At 35.4% G+C, this 18,494-nt stretch overlaps 1 protein-coding gene across 1 annotated transcript; it reads left to right on the top strand.

Moving 5' to 3' along the window:
• The first annotated feature begins 3,887 nt into the window (after nt 1-3,887).
• CLEC7A (C-type lectin domain containing 7A) lies at nt 3,888-17,632 on the top strand. The gene is made up of 5 exons (XM_071210257.1): nt 3,888-3,990; nt 5,798-5,896; nt 8,269-8,420; nt 9,666-9,784; nt 14,257-17,632. Exons 1-5 carry the CDS (start codon nt 3,888-3,890, stop codon nt 14,387-14,389), a joined length of 606 nt encoding a protein of 201 aa, XP_071066358.1. The 3' UTR covers nt 14,390-17,632.
• The last annotated feature ends 862 nt before the right edge of the window (nt 17,633-18,494 follow it).

The raw sequence follows: 18,494 nt of genomic DNA, 5'->3' as shown, positions 1-18,494 counted from the left end.
GTTTATTTCTGTCTATTAAGATATTCATTTATTTCTATTTTACATGTTTTAATAAAAAATTTCCAAAAAGTCACATTGAACTCAGGCTTACTTATGATGCCTTTTCCTGACATAACACTCATTTTAGTAAACCTACAAATCAATATTTGTTTACTTTGATATTAGTTTTGAGATTTATTTCTGGGAGCAACACAACTGTTCATAGCACCTTGACATACATAGAAGAGAGTGAGGGACCAGGCAGATTCTGGATGCAATTGGCTCAGTTCTTCTGTTGATGTGATATTCATTTTCATTCTAAATTCAGTTAACTGTATTTTCAGTCTATAAAATGTGTTATATACCTCTAAGTACTCATTTCTCTCCTCTGATGGCTCCTTCATTTGGACAATCATTCTTGCTTAAAGGATGCAATTTTTAAGTGAATTCCACTGTGGGGATGAATTAGGTAATGCTTTTCCTTATTTGGTTTGTTTGTTTTTCCTCTTCTTTCTTATATTCATGTTTTACCAGGTAATGCAGAGGGATTTTTCCTCCCATGTTTTCGAGTTGGTAGTCATAATCAATTTTCATTTGTTTTATTTATTTTGGTCCCAGGCAAAAGAAGACTAAAGCTTTTTTATTATTCTTTTAAATGTTCTTCTTTTTTTATTTTTAAAAGCAATTTTATTAAGACATATTCACATACCATACAATCCATCTCAAGTGTGCACTCAATGGATTTATTATAATCAGTTATGCATTCATTACCACAATCAATAATAGAGCATTTTCATTCTCCAAAAAGAAGAGAGCATTACCCCTTAGCAGTCACCAGGCAGAGTTAATGCTCTCACAAAAAAAACTAAAGTGTCGAAAGCTCTCTGAGGCACCTGCTTTGGGAGTCAGCAGACCAGGACAGTGCTACACAACTTCCAGGAGGATGAGGGACAGAGAGACAAAGAAGCAGAAAGGACAAATGTGAGTTTGGGCAGGAAATGTTCCCCTCCCCCACCCCTAAGTTATTAAGCTGGAGTAAAACTCCTGGCTCACTGCAGCTCACTGTGAGGGGAACAGACACCTTCCTCCCTGTCAGCTATTTCAAGGGAAAAGGGAGAGGAGGTCTGGGTGCTTTTCTTCAGTGAATTTGGCCATTAGAGACCACTTTGAATCTCTGATCTGAAGATTCAACACAGGAACCCAGGAAAGCCGAGACTGAAACATTTCCCTGGAAAGGTGTGCTGACTAGAGTCATCTGCTGGTTGGTCTTGAAATTGCATGGACAAAAATTGTCCCCACTCTGTACCCAACCCTTGGAGAAAATCTGCAACCCACTAGTAAGCTCCTATCCTAATTTTGAAAACTTAAGCAGGGCAATTTTAAAGACTGTGAATAAGTGGAACCAAATATCAAAGAAAAGCTGTGGAAAAAAAATAGTCAAGAGAGTAAAATTAGCCATCAGAGCAAATTCATCTACATATTTAGATGTCTAGACAACAGCAAAAAAATTACAAGCCATACTAGGAACCAGTAAGAGTTGGCCCATCTAAAAGGAAAAATCAAATATCCTGAAGAGCTACAGGATTTAATATAATTAATCAGTGATAATCACACAACTCTCCTAAATCTCTTTAAAGAATTTAAAGAAAATATGACTAAAGAAATAAAGAATATTATGAAGAAACTGAGGAGAGCATAAATAACAATTTGAAAGACTGAAAAGAAAAGTAACAGACCTTATGGGAATGAAAGACATGATAGATGAAATTAAAAATATATTAAAGGCACATAAGAGTAGAGCTGAATTGCTTGAAGACAGAATTAATGATTTCAAAGGCAGAATATCTGAACTGGAAAAGACAGGAGAACAGACAGAGAAGAGAATGGAAAAAATGGAATAGACTATCAGGAAACTGAATGCCAAAATGAAACACAAATGTTCATATTCTTGGTGTCCCAGAAGTAGAAGATAATTAAAAAGGGGCAGAAAGAATATTTGAGGCAGTAATGAAAGAAAACTTCCCAATCTTAATGTAGGGCATAAATATCTATTTCCAAGAAGGACAATACACCCCCAATAGAATACATGTTCTTTTTTTAAAATATTTATTGAAGACTTATTTACACCTTAGCCAATAATTTTTGTGAAATTGTGATGAAACAGAAGAAGAGAGTCATAGAGAACAAAAGTCATTACATACACAAAGACTCTTCCATTGGGTGTCTGAATTGAAAATATAAAGTCGTCTTTACCAATTTATTTTCCTGGGAGGTGTGCATTGCTCTCTGTCTCTATTTAGTAAGTTGTTTCTTCTTCCTTGAGCCAATTTAATTACTCTGTGAAATATACTATGGTATTCCCTGTTTTCCAAGAGCTTTATCATAGAACTGGTAAGATGAAAAATATTGAGATAAGTTCTGTACTAACAATATGCAACATATCTACAAAATGTTAGCACCACTTTTGTGGCAGAGTAAGGAGGAGCAAGCCACATATAAACTCTCCAGTGAACTCTCTTCCATTTTGATTTGTGTTAGTCAAATGTTTCTGCAGTCTGTTCTCTTCAAAGTTTGGCAAATGGGTTGAGCACCACTCTAGTTTCCAGCAGCGACAAATGTTTTCCATGTATCATTGATTTGGTCATTACTATGAAAACTTGAAGAGAGGAAAAAAGTCACATATTTAGTATAATAAACTCTCCATCAGCTGTTAATTGCAACATAAATGAACAGACTGGTAAAGGAGGCAGTATGGAAATACAGAAAAGAGCATGAGTTTTGCAGGAAAAGTAAACCTTGGTTTGATTCCTTATTCCACTTATTTTCTTTTCTTTTGTTAAGGTACTGGGGCTGGGGAATGATCCGGGGGAATTCTATGTGGGAAGCCAGTGCACAACAACTGAACTACATTGGCTTCCCTGGGCTGGGTTCCTTTGTTTGTTTGCTTTCTTGTTGTTTGTTTTTGTTTTTAGGAGGCATGGGGAACCAAACCCAGTACCTCCCATGTGAGAAACAGACACTTAACCCTTTGAACCACATCTCCCCATTTGCTATACTTTTTAATTAGATTTTAAACCTGAGCAAGAGATTAAAATTTCTATGCCTCATTTTCTGCAGTTGAAAATAAGAATAATATCTATGCACATGGGCTTATTGGAAAACTGAAATTAAATGAGAAAATATGTGCAATGTGCAGTATGTTGGACATACTGATTGTTCAATAAATAATAACTACTTTGAATTTATTATTTCCTGACAAACCCTGATGATATTTGATTCCCATCTATTGTTGCAACAGTAAATTTCCTTATGAGATCCTTCCCATACCTACCTGTGGGTTTCCCCGATTAGGCAATGAGTTGCTTTACAAGTATCATTTATTCTTTTATTCCCAACACCAACCATTTGAAAAGGTGACTATTCAATAAATGTTTACTGAACGAATGAATACCCAAATAAATGAATGAATTTATAGTTATAAAGAAGCAATGGGGAACTCAAGGTACCAAATTTGCTTAATAGTTGACATATACCAAGTATTTAATTATGTCAAATTCAACTGTGAAGTCATGGGAAAAGCATAGGGCATTAAACTATATATTTTTCTTAAAATTGGTCTGAAAAAAGTTCTAACTACTATGCTGCCTTATAATTTTCTTAGAGTTAAAAGTCTCAGAAACGGGATCTCAAAATACAAATGGGAAATTACCACAGCATAGTTTTCATTTCCTGCTTTTGGGTATCTTGTTGGACTACATACACTCAACAGGTTGAACCTCAGCCAATGGCTATGCCACATGATTCGACTCATAAATCCTCTCTTGTCCACAGACTGTAGTCTTAGAAGATCAGAAGGAGAAAGGAAAGAACTGTCACATGCTGTGTCTGTCCAAGGACTCAGCAGAACAATGGAATACCATCCTGGTTTAGGAAATTTGGATGAAGATGGATATACACAATTAGATTTCAACTCTAGAGGCATCACCAGGAAACCTGTGGCCTCAGAGAAAGGTAATTTTCTTTATGCCTTGAACACTCTTATTGTCATCATCTAAATTACTTAATAGGAGAAAATTTTAGAAATTCATGATTCATCAGGCTTTTATTAAGATATATTTAAAGGTCAGATTTTCAAGTGACTGAAGGCAATTTGGATGTGCACTAAGACTTCTTAGCAATGAGTGGCTAATTGTTATTTTTTAAATTAACTGTGTATGATGACAGAAATGCTTCAGCAGTAAAGAAATGGTACTAAGTGAGATCATAGGCAAAGATGAAGGAGTTTCTATAAGAGTGACTAGTAGCTTGTTTATTAGAAAGGTACAGGTTGTAAAATGTGTATAATATTGTAGATGAACAATATCAGGAGATAAGAAAGAAAAGAATGAAAAGATGGAAAATAGGTGAGGGAAGGAACTGAAGGCAAAAGAACTTGTAATTTATGGCTGAAAGCCACAGATGAGTCAGAAGTCATAGGTTTTAGAATCCTTAGTTTGATATAATTATTGTCATGAGAAGATGATTTGGTTATCTACCTCTCCATCCATCTGTTCATCCATCCATCCATCCATCCATCCATCCATCCATCCATCCATCCGTCTGTCCACCCACCCACTCACCCACCCTTCCATCCATCCATCCATCCTGGAGCCCACTAGATTAAATGCAATCCTCTCATACCTACTACTCCTTCTGACCCTATCCTTCTCTTTGGTCCCAGCCCAGCTCTAATTAGCTGAGTCCCTAGGAATGGGCTGTCCCTCAACCAGAAGGGGGTAGAAGAACCGCAGGTAAAGACAGGCCTCCCACCCCAAACCCTGCTGTAAAAACAGGAAAAATAAAATCTCTCTCTCTCTCTCTCTCTCTCTCTCTCTCTATCTATCTATCTATCTATATTTAATAAAAAGGAGTTCTTGGGATACCAGTGAAAATACAGAAAATGATCCCTGTCCCAATTGCAGGTCATGGGTCTTAAAAAAAGTCTATGGAGAAGGACATTAATAAAAATCTGTCACTTCATAGAAAGAGTGATTCGGTCCTCTCAATGAGCCTCCTATTTGACAATTCTTTGAAATGTTCTTACTACACATTCTCAGTAAAAGGCAGAGATGTGTTCTTGTTGTGGTGATATTAATACAAAATTGGTTCCCTGTTATCACCTAGAGAGAGTATTCACAGGTTTGACTTCAGAATTTTCTCTCTTCTGCTTTCTGCTTATTCACATTGCATAATTATTTCCCTCTCACCACTTGTGCAATTCTTTTCTTGGGTAACTGGTGGTGAAGAGTGGAAAACTGGGTGAGGCAAGAGGGAGGGAGGCCTGCGTGTTTATGCTTATGTGTGGACAACCCTGAAGTATTTAAAATGTGTGAGTAGTCCCTGAAGTAGATGCTTTTACATACTCACCTTTAAGGTGAGTATCATTATTCAGTTTTAAGCACAGAAAAATGACAAAATAGAGGAAGTACATTACTCAAAATCATACAACAAATACATGAAAAGGGAATACTCCATATTTTAATTTTGCCTCCCTTAGTTGCCAGTGCTCTTTCCTCTCCATTAAGCTGCATCCTCCAAGAATGACTAGGTTTTAGGGTTCCTGGAAGTGTCAGGACCTCAAGACATCAAATGTGGGAATTGAAATTTAGAGTGTATAGAGATCATGACACTGCTCAAATTAAAGTTCCAGGAAAAAACTCAAACTAATCCTCCTTGTGTGAGTTTTTTTGGCAGCAGCAATTAATGATGAAATATAGAATTAAAGAATACCATGATGCATCCTGTTTCTTATTAATTTCTGCCCCCTCTGGCTCCTCAGGAATTTGTTCTTTATCGCCTTGTTGGCATGCTATTGCTGTGACCTTGGGAATCCTATGCTTGGTGATACTGGGAATAGCTGTGGTCCTTGGCACTTTGGGTGAGTGTCTGTGGGAATGCTTAACAACAAACAACATTTAATGAGTGTTTATTATGTGTCAGGTGCTCTTTTAAGGGTTTTACATGCATAATCCCATTTGATCCTTACAATCTTTTAATCTTTACTTTAATGCTATTGAAGTGGTGCTCATAATTTCCATTTTACTTAGAAGTTAGAGATAGGGACGTTATTTTACTTTTCCAGGGTCATAAGCTAGTTATTGGTGTAGGCATGAATAAAAAATTAAGCAGACTGTCTAAAACACTAATTTGTATCCATATTCCTCTCTCATCTCCCTTGAACTGTTTGTTTCAAAGGTGTGGAAATCCCAGGATAGTTTAATAGAAGGAAACCAGTGGAATTGAATAAGGAAGTACAAGGTAGTACTATTTCCATAATGATAGAAATTCATTAAAAGGACTACAAGATATTTTTATAAGTCTTATGATTTAAGAAAATTGTTTTACACCTTATTTTAGCCTAAAATTCTCTAAATATACCAGCAAGTGCCTGCAGCATTTACGAAGATCTAAGATATTTTGTGATGGATGAAAATTCCCTAAGATTTTATGTCTCATGCATTCTGTTGTTAATAAAGGACTATTGTGCCTTCACAGAGTTTTCCCTAGATTCCTTAATAAGTCAAACATTTACTGAGTACATTCTATGTTATAGGCCCTGGGTAGGTTTTCCAGGAGCTTGCACTTCTAGCAAGCAAAAGGCAGACAGAATTGATACTCTTTCACATCTATCATGGTTCCCATTGACTTATTTCATTTGCCTGCTGTTGCCTCCATGATTATTCCCCTCCCTCCTCCTCCTTCTTTTCCTCTTCCTCCTTTTTTCTTGCTTCATTTTTTCTCCCTTCTCACTATACCTTATTTATGGACATTATTTAGCCTTTCCATCTATTGAATAGAATCTGTCATTTATCCATCAATCAATAATATCTATCTATCTACCTATCTATCTATTTATCTATCATGTTTACCTTTCCACCATCTCTTCATCATTAATCACTCTTGAATCCCTTTATATCTCAGCAAAAATGTGCATGTGGGGATTTTAATTTTCAGAGTGGAATGTCTTTTTTTCCCCCTGTCACTATTATTGCTGATGGTATGAAGTTACTTGGAGATCTAATTCAGAGAGTAAATCATTGGGAAAGGGCAACTTTACATCAAGAAATAAAGGGAAGCATAGCGCAACCACATAATCATCTTTAGAAGAGAGTCTGACTCCTACCAAGTCTCCAACAACCCCAGATAAGAGCAGAGTTAAGGAATTATGGAATCCTTGATTCCAGGAGGTTCATTTTTGGCACTAATGTCTTGGGGGTGGGGGCAGGGGAGAACATGAGGAGAGTTCACTTACATCCTATGACTGTACATTTGATTAAGGCATAATTCCAGCATTATCTCTGTATTATGTGGTCCTGTCATAACTACCATTAAGTGATATCATATATACCCCATGAACTTGTCTGAACAGTTCTAACTAAATTAGATTTCACTGGATACATGCATAGACTTATAGGAGATTTATAATTTGATGCAAAGGAAAGGGAGATGCCTTCCTTCCTTGGGGAACTGATGTCTTAATATGGTACCAGTAGAAATGTTGGGAATGATGAAAGGGAGGGAAGGAGGAAAGAAGGGAAACTATGGCATAAAAATAAGAGGTTAAATTAAAAACAAATAAAACAGTGAAACCTAATAGATACATTCCTGAAAGCATGGGTTAAATTTTTTACAGAGTCATACAGTTTCATAGATTTGCCTTATAATTTTCTATACACTTGACCTTTATTTCTAATTGCTTCATAATTGATTGTGACAACATTTTAACTTTATTTCCATCCTAGGATCCATACCTCCACACTATTTTTATCAAGTAGATAATAATGCCTAATGGGTTTACTCTGTAATGTGAATTATTGTCCTTATACTTTTATAATTTAGAAAGTGATGTTCTAAAATGGGTCTTACACCTGTAAAATACATTAGGTAACATAAAAGTGCTTTGTTTGCCTCAATGACTGAATTCAAGCAGATTGATTTGAGGGAGTTATATAGACAGAGAATTCTGGGCTGAATTTGATAGAGTGGAAGACAAGGTAAGGCGAAGAGCAGGGCTGACTGTCTAAAACACTGTAGTTTCTCAATTCGTATTTACACTTTCACTTTAATATTTGGGAAGTGATTGAATGTGGTATTTCTTTAAAAATAGTATCCTTATAGTCTGAAGTAAAAAAGGAAACACATTAATAGCAATCTGGTGATGGTTTATTAAGCGTTCTCAGGATGAATAGTGCTTACGCTGAAAGTGAATTAGTATGAAATGAACCTCACGGCACTATCTTTTATCTCCAGGAGTTTTTTCCAGCCCTTGTCCCTCTAACTGGATCATGCATAAGAAGAGCTGTTATCTATTTGGGACATCAGAACAGTCCTGGAACAACAGTAAGACACAGTGCTCTCAAGAGGGTTCTACTCTCCTGAAGATAGACAGCTCAAAAGAACTGGTAAATGTGACTTCAATTATATTTATCCATGGTCCACACTGAGCAAAAAATAGAGGGAAAATGCAGGTAAAGATCATTTTTCCTAAGACAAAGTCATTTTTAGCATTTCCCATAATTATAATAATAGCATGCATTAAGTATGCAAAGTGTGAAATACATGACTGTTTTTAGTTAATTAATTTTAAGAACAAGCACACTTCACCTTAAAACATTGTTTTTAAAACAATCCACATTTACATGTCTAGAATAATTAGGCAACTACTCATTTTTGTGGGTTTGAATTTCAATTTTTAAGTTTGGTGGAGTAAAACAGAAAATTTTTCTCCTTTATAAAGACAAATAGCAAGAATGACAACACACATTTATATATCATTTATTCATTGAAAGTTAAGCTTGCTATTGCAATGCTTATATAATTTGTAAGAGAAATAGAACTATCCAACAGATGTCCAGAGCTAAGTATATGGTACTGGCTAAAATTGCTTCAGGAGTTCAAAGACAGGTCCTTGTGGACGTAAGAGATTTTACAGAATTGCAAAGGATGGATAGAACTTTGATGAGACCTGGAAGGGGCTAATAGGAAACATTCCACACAATAAATCCAAACTAATCTATAACCTCTAATTTTATCACCCTTATGTTTTGTTTGTTTCTGGCTTATTTTACCCAACAGTTGTAGTTCATATTACAGTGAATGAAAGGAGATATTTGGCAAAGAGAGAACATTGGACAAGAATTCTGTTGCACTTTTAGACCAATCTGTAATTGCCGTTATATCATCCAAGATTTGTCAATAATTCAAATATCATAATTTAACCCAATGTTACTTATTCGTAAAACAGGAAATGGGGCTAAACTATTTTTAAGTTGTCATACAACTCAGAGAAAAGTATCTTAACTAAGGTAGTAGAAATTTATATTTTCAATTTGAGGGCGAAATAATGGTCTGTCATCCATGAAAATTGCCTAGAGGGTTTGTTATCTTTGGATTTTGCCAGTAAGGTTGAATGGAGGCAGCACAATATTGACAGCCTGCATTTATTCTTTCTTGGAAAATTCAACTATAATGAATTTGATGAAATGAAACATGCTTTTGAGATACTCAATGATGTTCAAGAATTGACACCTCTCAAGGCTGATCCCAGTTTACAATGTTTATGAGAGTTTCTCTCTTTCTCTGTCTCTCTCTCTGTCTCTTTCTCTCTGTCTTTCTCCTTTACGGTTTGTGTTTGTGTTTCCCTGCAGGAATTCATAGAAAGGCAAATGTCTTCCCAGCCTCATAATTCATTTTGGATAGGGCTTTCTCGGGCTTCGGCTGAAGGTCCATGGCTCTGGGAGGATGGCTCCACATTCTCTTCTAACTTGTAAGTATCTGGAAAGATAAAGCTTCGTCCCTTTTCTTAGAGCAGTGAAAGCCTGTCAAACAGTTAAGAACCTGATTTGTTGGCCACATATGAGAAAAGAAAGAAAGAGGGGTTGAGAGAGAGAAAAACTAGTGCAGTAGTAATGAGGTGGAGGTGGGCTTCACAGTCAAAAGGAGCTGAGGTGTCTAGTGCTATCAGCACAGGTGTTCCCTCAGCTGCGTCACCAGCAGGGCATCTGGCCTCTGGTTGAAGTTATCTGGTCAAGAAGCAATCATTATTGCTCAATGTAGCACTGTGGTTCAGAGCATGGGCTTTGAAGACAAGGCCTAAATTTGAGAGAAGGATTGGCCCATTCAGGAATTGGGTGGCTCTGGTTAAATCACTTAACTTCTCTGTGCCTCATTTGAAAAGGAGCTATAAAGAATACCCACTATAGAAATGTGAGATATGGGAGATAAAAGTAAAACCACTTAGCACAGTTCCTTGCACATAAGTGCCTGATACATGCTAGAATCATTAATTTTACAAGCAGCAGCATCTCACCTGTTATAAAGCTCTTTTAAACATATTTCACATTTGCGTGATGATAAATTTTTCCTTATAGCATGCCCACGTATGGCAAGGAACTGTGTAAAGCAACAGCTTTCTGCCGAACTGATAGAAACAAAAAAGACTCATGGATTTCAGACTTTTTAAAAATTAAAGTATATAAGGCTCACGTTTAGTGTATTTTCATTGCTGTCCGTTTCAAAATACTTTCTAATTTCCATTGTAACTTGTTCTTTGGCCCATGGATTGCTTAGAAATGTATTTCTCTGTGTACAAACATATGGATATTCTAATTTCTTTTAGTTTTTAGACGTAATTCCATTGTTGTCAAGAGCATAATTTGTATGATTGCAATTCTTTTATTTTTGCCTGCTTTTTTCTTCCTTTCCCTAGAAAATTGTATTAAAATCTGTCACTTTGTGTATGGATTTTTCTATTTCTCCCTATAGTTCTGTAAATGTTTTTTCTAAATATTTTGAAGGCATGTTATTAGGCCTATATAGAAGTAGAATTGTCATACCTTTTTGGTATATGACCCCTTAAATATTACTTTCTTCCCCCTTCCTTTTCTTCTTTTGGACTGATTTAGCACTTCTTATTATTCCATATTTTCTTCTGCTTGGAACTGACTTTTACTATTTTTTAGGTAGTCAGTCTTGAGGTTACAACAAGTATTCATCACTCATCAAAGTCTAATATTAATTGGCATGTTTATCTTTTTCCAGGAAAATATAAAACCTTATAACACTTTTGTACCGTTTACAGTCCCCTCATGCTTTAGTGTTATAATTGTTGTGTATTTTAAATATAAGACACCAGATTTTTCATTTTAATATCTCCAAAACCAAGATATGCCTTCCAATTGATGGCCTGTTAAAATCACTGTAGTTGAGTTCTGTCAAGAAGGATAAGTATTTGTTTCTACCAGTCAACTAGGAGCATGGCCAACCAGAGACTACTTGGAATTAGGTATTCCACTGGAGGGTCTTTGGACTGCACGGTTCATATGAATTAAGTATCAGAACTGCATGTATACTGCTTGTGGTTCAAATTCTCATGGACACGTATATATTTTTTCCTCTTTCCCTCCACCTGGTGGCAAGATTGAGTCATGAACATTTCTTGTTATTTTCTTTTTGGCACCTTTATCCTCCATTTACTCTTACAACAAAATAGCCCTTCATCTTACTTGGTTCCCTGTTAAATTCTTCATCTTGGGTGAATTTGTTTCATAGGACAAATAAACTAAATAATAGTATGTCTTACAATTAATGGTATCTTGGCTTCAATAAAAATATATGACTAGAAGAAATTAGATTTATGGCTTTGTACAGTCAGTATTCATCTAGAATTACCCATGTATTTAGGTTTTTTTTTGTTTCCTATTCTATTATGTCTCTCCACCCTTTAATTTGGATCAATTGCCTTTTGTCTGAAAAATACTGATTTGTATTTCTTTTATATTGGTTCTACTGGGCTTGAATTCCCACAGTATTTGTCTAAAATGAGTGTGCATTATAACTTTTCTGAATGCCATTTTTACTGAGTATAGAATTAAAGATTTGTAGTTCTTTTTCTCTTACCCTTCAGTGATATGATTCTACTGTTTTCCCTTTTTTATTGTTGTTGAGAAATGAGCTGTTTGAGGCAATTTGTCTTCTTTTTCTTCAGTTTTGAGAACTTAGCCACGATTGCTTCAATCATTGCTTCTTTCCTTTCTTTCTTCTTTTCTCCTTGGATTCCTGGTGCATGCATGATAGGCTTTTTCATATTATGCTATGTGTCTCTTATGATCTCTGTATTTTTATTCTTTTTTCTCTCCTTGATTTATACTAGATATTTACTTCTCACACATTTTCCAGCTCACCATTTTTTTCCTCCTCTGTGGCTTATCTGCTCTCTTTTAAAAAAAAAGATACATATATTTTTTTATTTATCCCCCCTTCCCTGTTGTGTTTTTGCACTTGCTGTCTGCTCTGTGTCCATTTGCCATACAGTCTCTGTGTCTACTTCTCTTCTCTTCTCATCTTCTCTTTAGGACACACTGGGAACTGATCTTGGGACTTTTGATGTGGGAGAGGCACCTAATCACTTGAGCTATCTCAGCTCCCCTGGTTAGGGGCATCTCCCATTGTCCCTCCTCTATGTCTCCTTTGTTCCTTATCTTGTTACTCCAGCTCTCTGTCCTTAAAATCCGTCCACTAAGTTCCTGATTTGGAATATTGCAGTTTTCAGTGATATTTTTATTTGTTTTTTTTTTTCTTTCAAATCTACCATGTCAGTTTTTATGATTTCTCTGTTTTCCAAAATTGTTAATATTGTCTTTTAATTAGAACACACTAAGCAGAGATGTTTTAACATCTTTGTTTGATCATTTCAATGTCTTGTACTCATACATATCTGTTTCTATTTCATTCTTGCTGATTGTTTTCCATCATATGTCCTGTTCTTTTTGATAGTGTACTTGGCATTGTGCATAAAAATGTTTGTAAAATTAATTTGAACTTTAGAGATCTGCTTTTTATTTGCTTTTGGCAGGCATCATTGAGTGTGAGTACATAAACTGCTGAGTATAATTACATTTTGATTTTAACATCACTTAGTTATTTTACTTCCATTGGCGCAAAGGTCATGAATTTATTAATAAACAAACTTGAAAAAATATCCTCCTTTTCTATAGCACTTGTTTTGTCTTAAATTTTATTTTACTATTACTACTTTAAACATTCTGCTAGGAGACTCTAAACTCACAAGTTGCTACTCCTTGATTTGCTAGCTGGTACAAACAATCTGCCTCTATCCATACTCACAAAACACTTGACTGTAAAGGAAAATTGGGGGAAAAAGTGCCTTCTATAGTTTTGGTCTGGATCAAAAGTAGTTTCATGTAGTAAGCACACGGGAGAAGAACACAGAGAAATAGAGATGGCTCCTTAGACATGGCAGAAGCCCTGGGGAGAGAGACAGAGCTGTTTGCCTGATAGTCTATAGCTAGCCTTGTGGAGAGAGCACAGAACCTGAGCCTGAAGAGAAACAGAACTCCAGGAAGAGAGGAACCCAAGAAGCCTGAATTCTTGGCAGACATCCGCAGTCATCTTGCGCCAACACATGGCAATAGACTTTGATGAGGGAAGTAACTTATGCTTTATGGCCTGGTAATTGTAAGCTTCTACCCCAAATAAATGCCCTTTATTAAAAAAAAGTAGTTTCATGTAATTAGCCTAGGTATATCTACAGCAGAATTCTCTCAATTCTCTGAGATCAAAATCAGGAAGAAGAGACAGCTATCCAATACAAAAAATAGCAGAGGAAACCCTCTGTACTGAAGATCACAGATGTCATTTAGTACTGCTCCTTCAGGGGTATAAAATGAAGAATGAATAGAAGAGAGCCCAGCCTCCACTTGTCCAAGATAATTATCATTACCTTCAATCATCATGTTCTCTAATTCTGCCTTCAGTATGTGTTACAATATATAGAATTGCTTGCTCTTCCTTTAAGTGGCTTTGGCATAAATGATTCTTCATTTAGTTCTGGAGTCCATTTTAGTATTTAACTCCTACCACTTGGTCAAGTCATTAAATAAATACAAATTTTGCTAGTTTTTGCTTGTTTTTATTAATAAACATTAAGGCTAGAGGTTATAAAATAAATAAACTTCTATTGAAGTGCCAATGGTTTTTCTTCTTTGTCAGAGCATTATTTACTTCATCTAACTAGTAGTATTTCTTTAAAAATATTAATTATTTCTTCTGCTTTATTATTGGAGACTATTCTCTTAGCACTAGAGAACCAATACAACATAAATTCAAGGTTCCTTTTCAATAACGTTGACACTTCGTAAGTTCTTTTCTGAGGTCAAGCTCCTTACCTACTATTACTTATATTTGTTCCAGTTACCCTGTTGTATTTTATTTTAACAGATTTCAGATCAGAAGCACAGATACCCAAGGAAGGTCATCTCACAATTGTGTGTGGATTCATGTGTCAATCATTTACGATCAACTCTGTAGTGTGCCATCATACAGTATTTGTGAGAAGCAGTTGTCAATATAACAAGAATGTAGGAGGGCTGGGAGATGTGTGAGGAAGAAGGGAAGGCAGAAAACTGAAAACTGTGATATTTGAAGTAGAAAAAGGCTGAAAATGTTAATAGACACCAACAAATTGATCTTTCCTGAGAAACAGAATGATGAGGCTGTGATTTCTGTACTTAACAGCACAATAGACAGATCAGTTTTATGTTTGAGCTAACAGAGCCCTCAATGGGATTTGGGGAATCTAAGTCAGAATTTTCACCGTACCATTGTTTTGGTATTTTCCTGGAATAAGCTACGATTTCTTTGCCTTTCAAGAGGATCTTAATTTCTAACTCTACCAGAGTAAAATCCTATGTTTTCATCAATTCTTGTCCTCAAAAACTATTACTGGAGTAAACATTATGTGTTTACATGATTTGTTCCTCAACTTCTAGCAGTATCTCATGTATAGGTGGCATGCAAAATGTATTTCTGAATGCTAAATGAAGAAATGTGAAAAAATCTTCACTAAAGTAAGAGGAGTTTTATCATTTTTTTTCATCATTATGATCATCATCCAAAAGCAGCATCCTTATCTGATTTTTCTCGAATTAAATATCCCAAAGAGCATGTGTGCCACATCTTTGACTAATAGGATTCTATGTAATATGAAATTGTAGGGCAACTGCCCTTCTAGGACAGCATTTTCCTTTTAAAAGTATGACATTAAAAATAAATTTAATGGTAATGAATAAGTAACTATTCCTCCTAACATTTTGCATTAACAATTTAGAATTCCAAACACTTTTAACCAATAATTTTTATATGGTAACAATTTTTTAACTTTTCTCCAGTTCCCCAGTAGTTACTTTAGAAATGTATTATTGCACTATAATTATATTTCCTCATGTGATGATTTGCCTCTGTCATTTAAAAAAATTTCTTGCTGTTACTATTCGTATTTCCATTGGGGATTTCCATAAATTTTAGGGTGGTATTTGCATCCTTCCCATGTTGATTAATATGCGTCCAAAAATTGTGTCCATTAAAGATACTTTTCAAAGAAAACTTTGACAATCAAATTATGTGCCTGTGTGTAATAATATCACAAATTGCCCTCTCTACAAATGTGATGATAAATTTGGTACTGGACAATTGTATGTTGAAAAATAAATTTGGGATCTTAAACACTTAAAAAAATCTAATAAGAGGACAAAGATTTTTGGTAAAGTTTACTGTATTAGTCTTCCAAGGGGTGCTGATGCAAAGTACTAAAAATGTGTTGGCTTTTATGAAGGGTATTTATTTGGGGTAAAAGCTTACACTTAAAAGACCCTACAGAGTCCAGCTCAAGGTTGCTTTCTCAACAAAGGCAGTTGGTACTTGTTGAAGCAAGAAGGTTGCCAGTTTCTGTGAGGGTTCAGCCTTCCTCTGTCTCTGCTATCAGCTGGCATAGGCTTGTCTCTCAGAGCTTCCTCTCCTGTTCCTGGCATAGGGCTCATTTCTTTCTGGGTATTCTATATTGTCTCCTCCCAAGGTTAGCTGTCAGCTATCAGGCAAATGGCTCATCTTTCCCCGGATCTTTAGCAGTTTGAGCCTTTTCTTTTCTGTCACATGGTAGGATCAAAAATGAAAAGTTCTTTCTCTTTCCATGTGTCTTCCTGAGTGAGTGTCCCTTAATATTGTCCCACCAAGGGGTGGGTGCTCAACCTGAGTCACACCTTACTGATGTGGTTGAATCAAAGCCCTAATCTTAATAGGTAATTTAATCAAGGACCCTTCAACTGAATCCAATATAGTCAAAGGGAATCACACCCAGATTAGATTAGTTTATATATATAATCTTTCTTTTTTGGGATTCGTAAGTAATCTCAAACTGCCACATTTACTATTGCCTCTTACTATATAAACTTGTGTTGTGGCTATCTGAAAAAAATGTGAAAAGGGCAGAGAATTCAGACTAGGATTAAAAGTATGCTTAACTAGTTTAAGTAGTTAATTTAAGACACAGTGTGAGATTTTGAAGAGATGAGAGTTGTTGTGTATTTTAATTTTGTTATTAGTTTGGTGAATTCCTTCTGGGTGTCCAGAATTGGGAGATGAGTCCAAGAAATGATATCCAGGGAAAATAATTATGGATACTGAATAGCAATGCTGTATTAAACAAGGTCTGGCAACAATAATCTATGGGTTAAAGGTAAAGTCATGACTAGGACAAAGGTGATGGGATAAATAAAGCAAGATTGCTCTAGGTTGTCCCAGGCATATTACATCCGAAAACATGCTGACACATGTTTTTACCACAGGTTACCTGGAAATGCACATGGGAACAAAGAGGAAAATTCATACTTTTCCAAGAGACAGAAGTGAATATATAGCTGCTAGCTTGAAACACTAATGTCTAAAGGGTGAATTCAAGATGAGTAATGACCCTAGGAGACAAAACACGTATCCATTCATGGACCATCATCTTCTTTTGACTGGGTGATTGAAATAATTTTCAAAATCATCTCCCAGCTTCCACCTTTTTCCTTCTATTATCCATTTTCAAACATAAGAATCAGAGTGATTCTGTCAAAACTTCAATCAAGTCACTCTCTTCCAACTCCCAATTTATTTCAGAGCAAATATATGTGCATTTATTTACAGTGGTCTATAAAACCAACAAGCTCTTACCTTCTTTACATTTTTGAGCTCATCTATGTCTCTCCTTGCTCATTCCACTCAGAACCTATATTCTCTATTGTACCTCAACCATACCAGGTATCGTACCTCAGGGCCTTTGTGCTTCCTGTTTCCTCTACCTGGAAAAACCTTATCCTGGGTACTTACAAGGTCAACTCTCTCACCTTCTTCAAGTCTTTGCACAAATGTAACCTTTTTCATGAGGCCTACTCTGACTACCTTATTTAAAATTACCAGTCCTCCTTCCCAACATTCTCAGTCTTTCCTATCCTGCTCTATTTTTGTCATAGCATTTGCTAGAGTATAATATACTCTACTATTCACTTTCTTATTTTTTTTCTTGCATGTCACCTGCCTTCTTCCATAGAATGTAGGCTCTAAAATCTCAAATTTACATCTTACACTAATGTATCCCACAATCTGAGAACAGTATCTGCCACAGTAGGTGCTCAAAAAAAAAAAAAAAGGTTTTTGTTGGAGAGGTGAGGAATTTTCTTGTTTTTGTTTGTTTTTTGCTTATTACTGTTATTGAAATAATGAAAATGCTGTAATAAGGATTTAAGAGCTGAATGCACAACTATGTGATTATACCAAATACCACTGATTGTAGATTTTGGATAAATTATATGCTTTATTAATATGTATTAATAAAATTGATTTGTTTAAAAATGTTTTGTTGTTAAGAGTATTTAAGAATAAATCATGTAAATGTTAATGTAGATTGTTGGACAAAAATTATTGAGGATCTACTTGAATAACTGAAGTTGGGTATATTGTTTTGATTGCTATTTCACTGGAATCCTACTTAGCAAATCCTCCCAGAGGCATTTCTTTGGGCCTCAGTAGTGACCATTTCTAATATTCTATCTTTCTGCTTCATCCACATATGTGCTTCACTTATCTCCAGCTTCAAAATTTTTGCTGTTCTCTCTCCAATAACAGTCTCTATTATCTCAACCCAATTTGAATGACCAAACAGTTTTGATTTCCTACTTTTACAGGGTGTTATGGAAGAGGAATGTCTCTTTATGTTTATTTTATTCAGAATCTGCTGATGAACAAAACATGGTTTGGTACACCAAATGAATGCACAATATATACTTCTTGATAGATCCTCATGGGATTTGGCTGCCCAACCCAAGCATCTTCCACACTTCTTAAAATTTAGAATGATTTCTTTTTATTTATTATCTTTTTTTTTTTTGTCTTTATTAGCATGATTTCTTAATCCCAACTGTCACCACACATCCAGAAAAGTGTTAGGAGAGAAATATAGTTCTCTTGTGCTGATTCAGGAAGGGTTTTTGGAAATTATCTAAAATAAGCATCTCATTTCCTTTTGAGTTTAGGATATTTAGATACAAAAAAGTAACTGATTCACCCAAAGAATCAGTTAGTCTATCTATTTTTAATAAAAATTTAAATCAAGTCCAGATAGTGTCAGAAGAAAGATCATT

This window comes from Dasypus novemcinctus, chromosome 20 (assembly GCF_030445035.2).
Source record: "Dasypus novemcinctus isolate mDasNov1 chromosome 20, mDasNov1.1.hap2, whole genome shotgun sequence".
NCBI lineage: Eukaryota > Metazoa > Chordata > Mammalia > Cingulata > Dasypodidae > Dasypus > Dasypus novemcinctus.
This window is presented reverse-complemented; position numbering and strand designations above follow the sequence as displayed.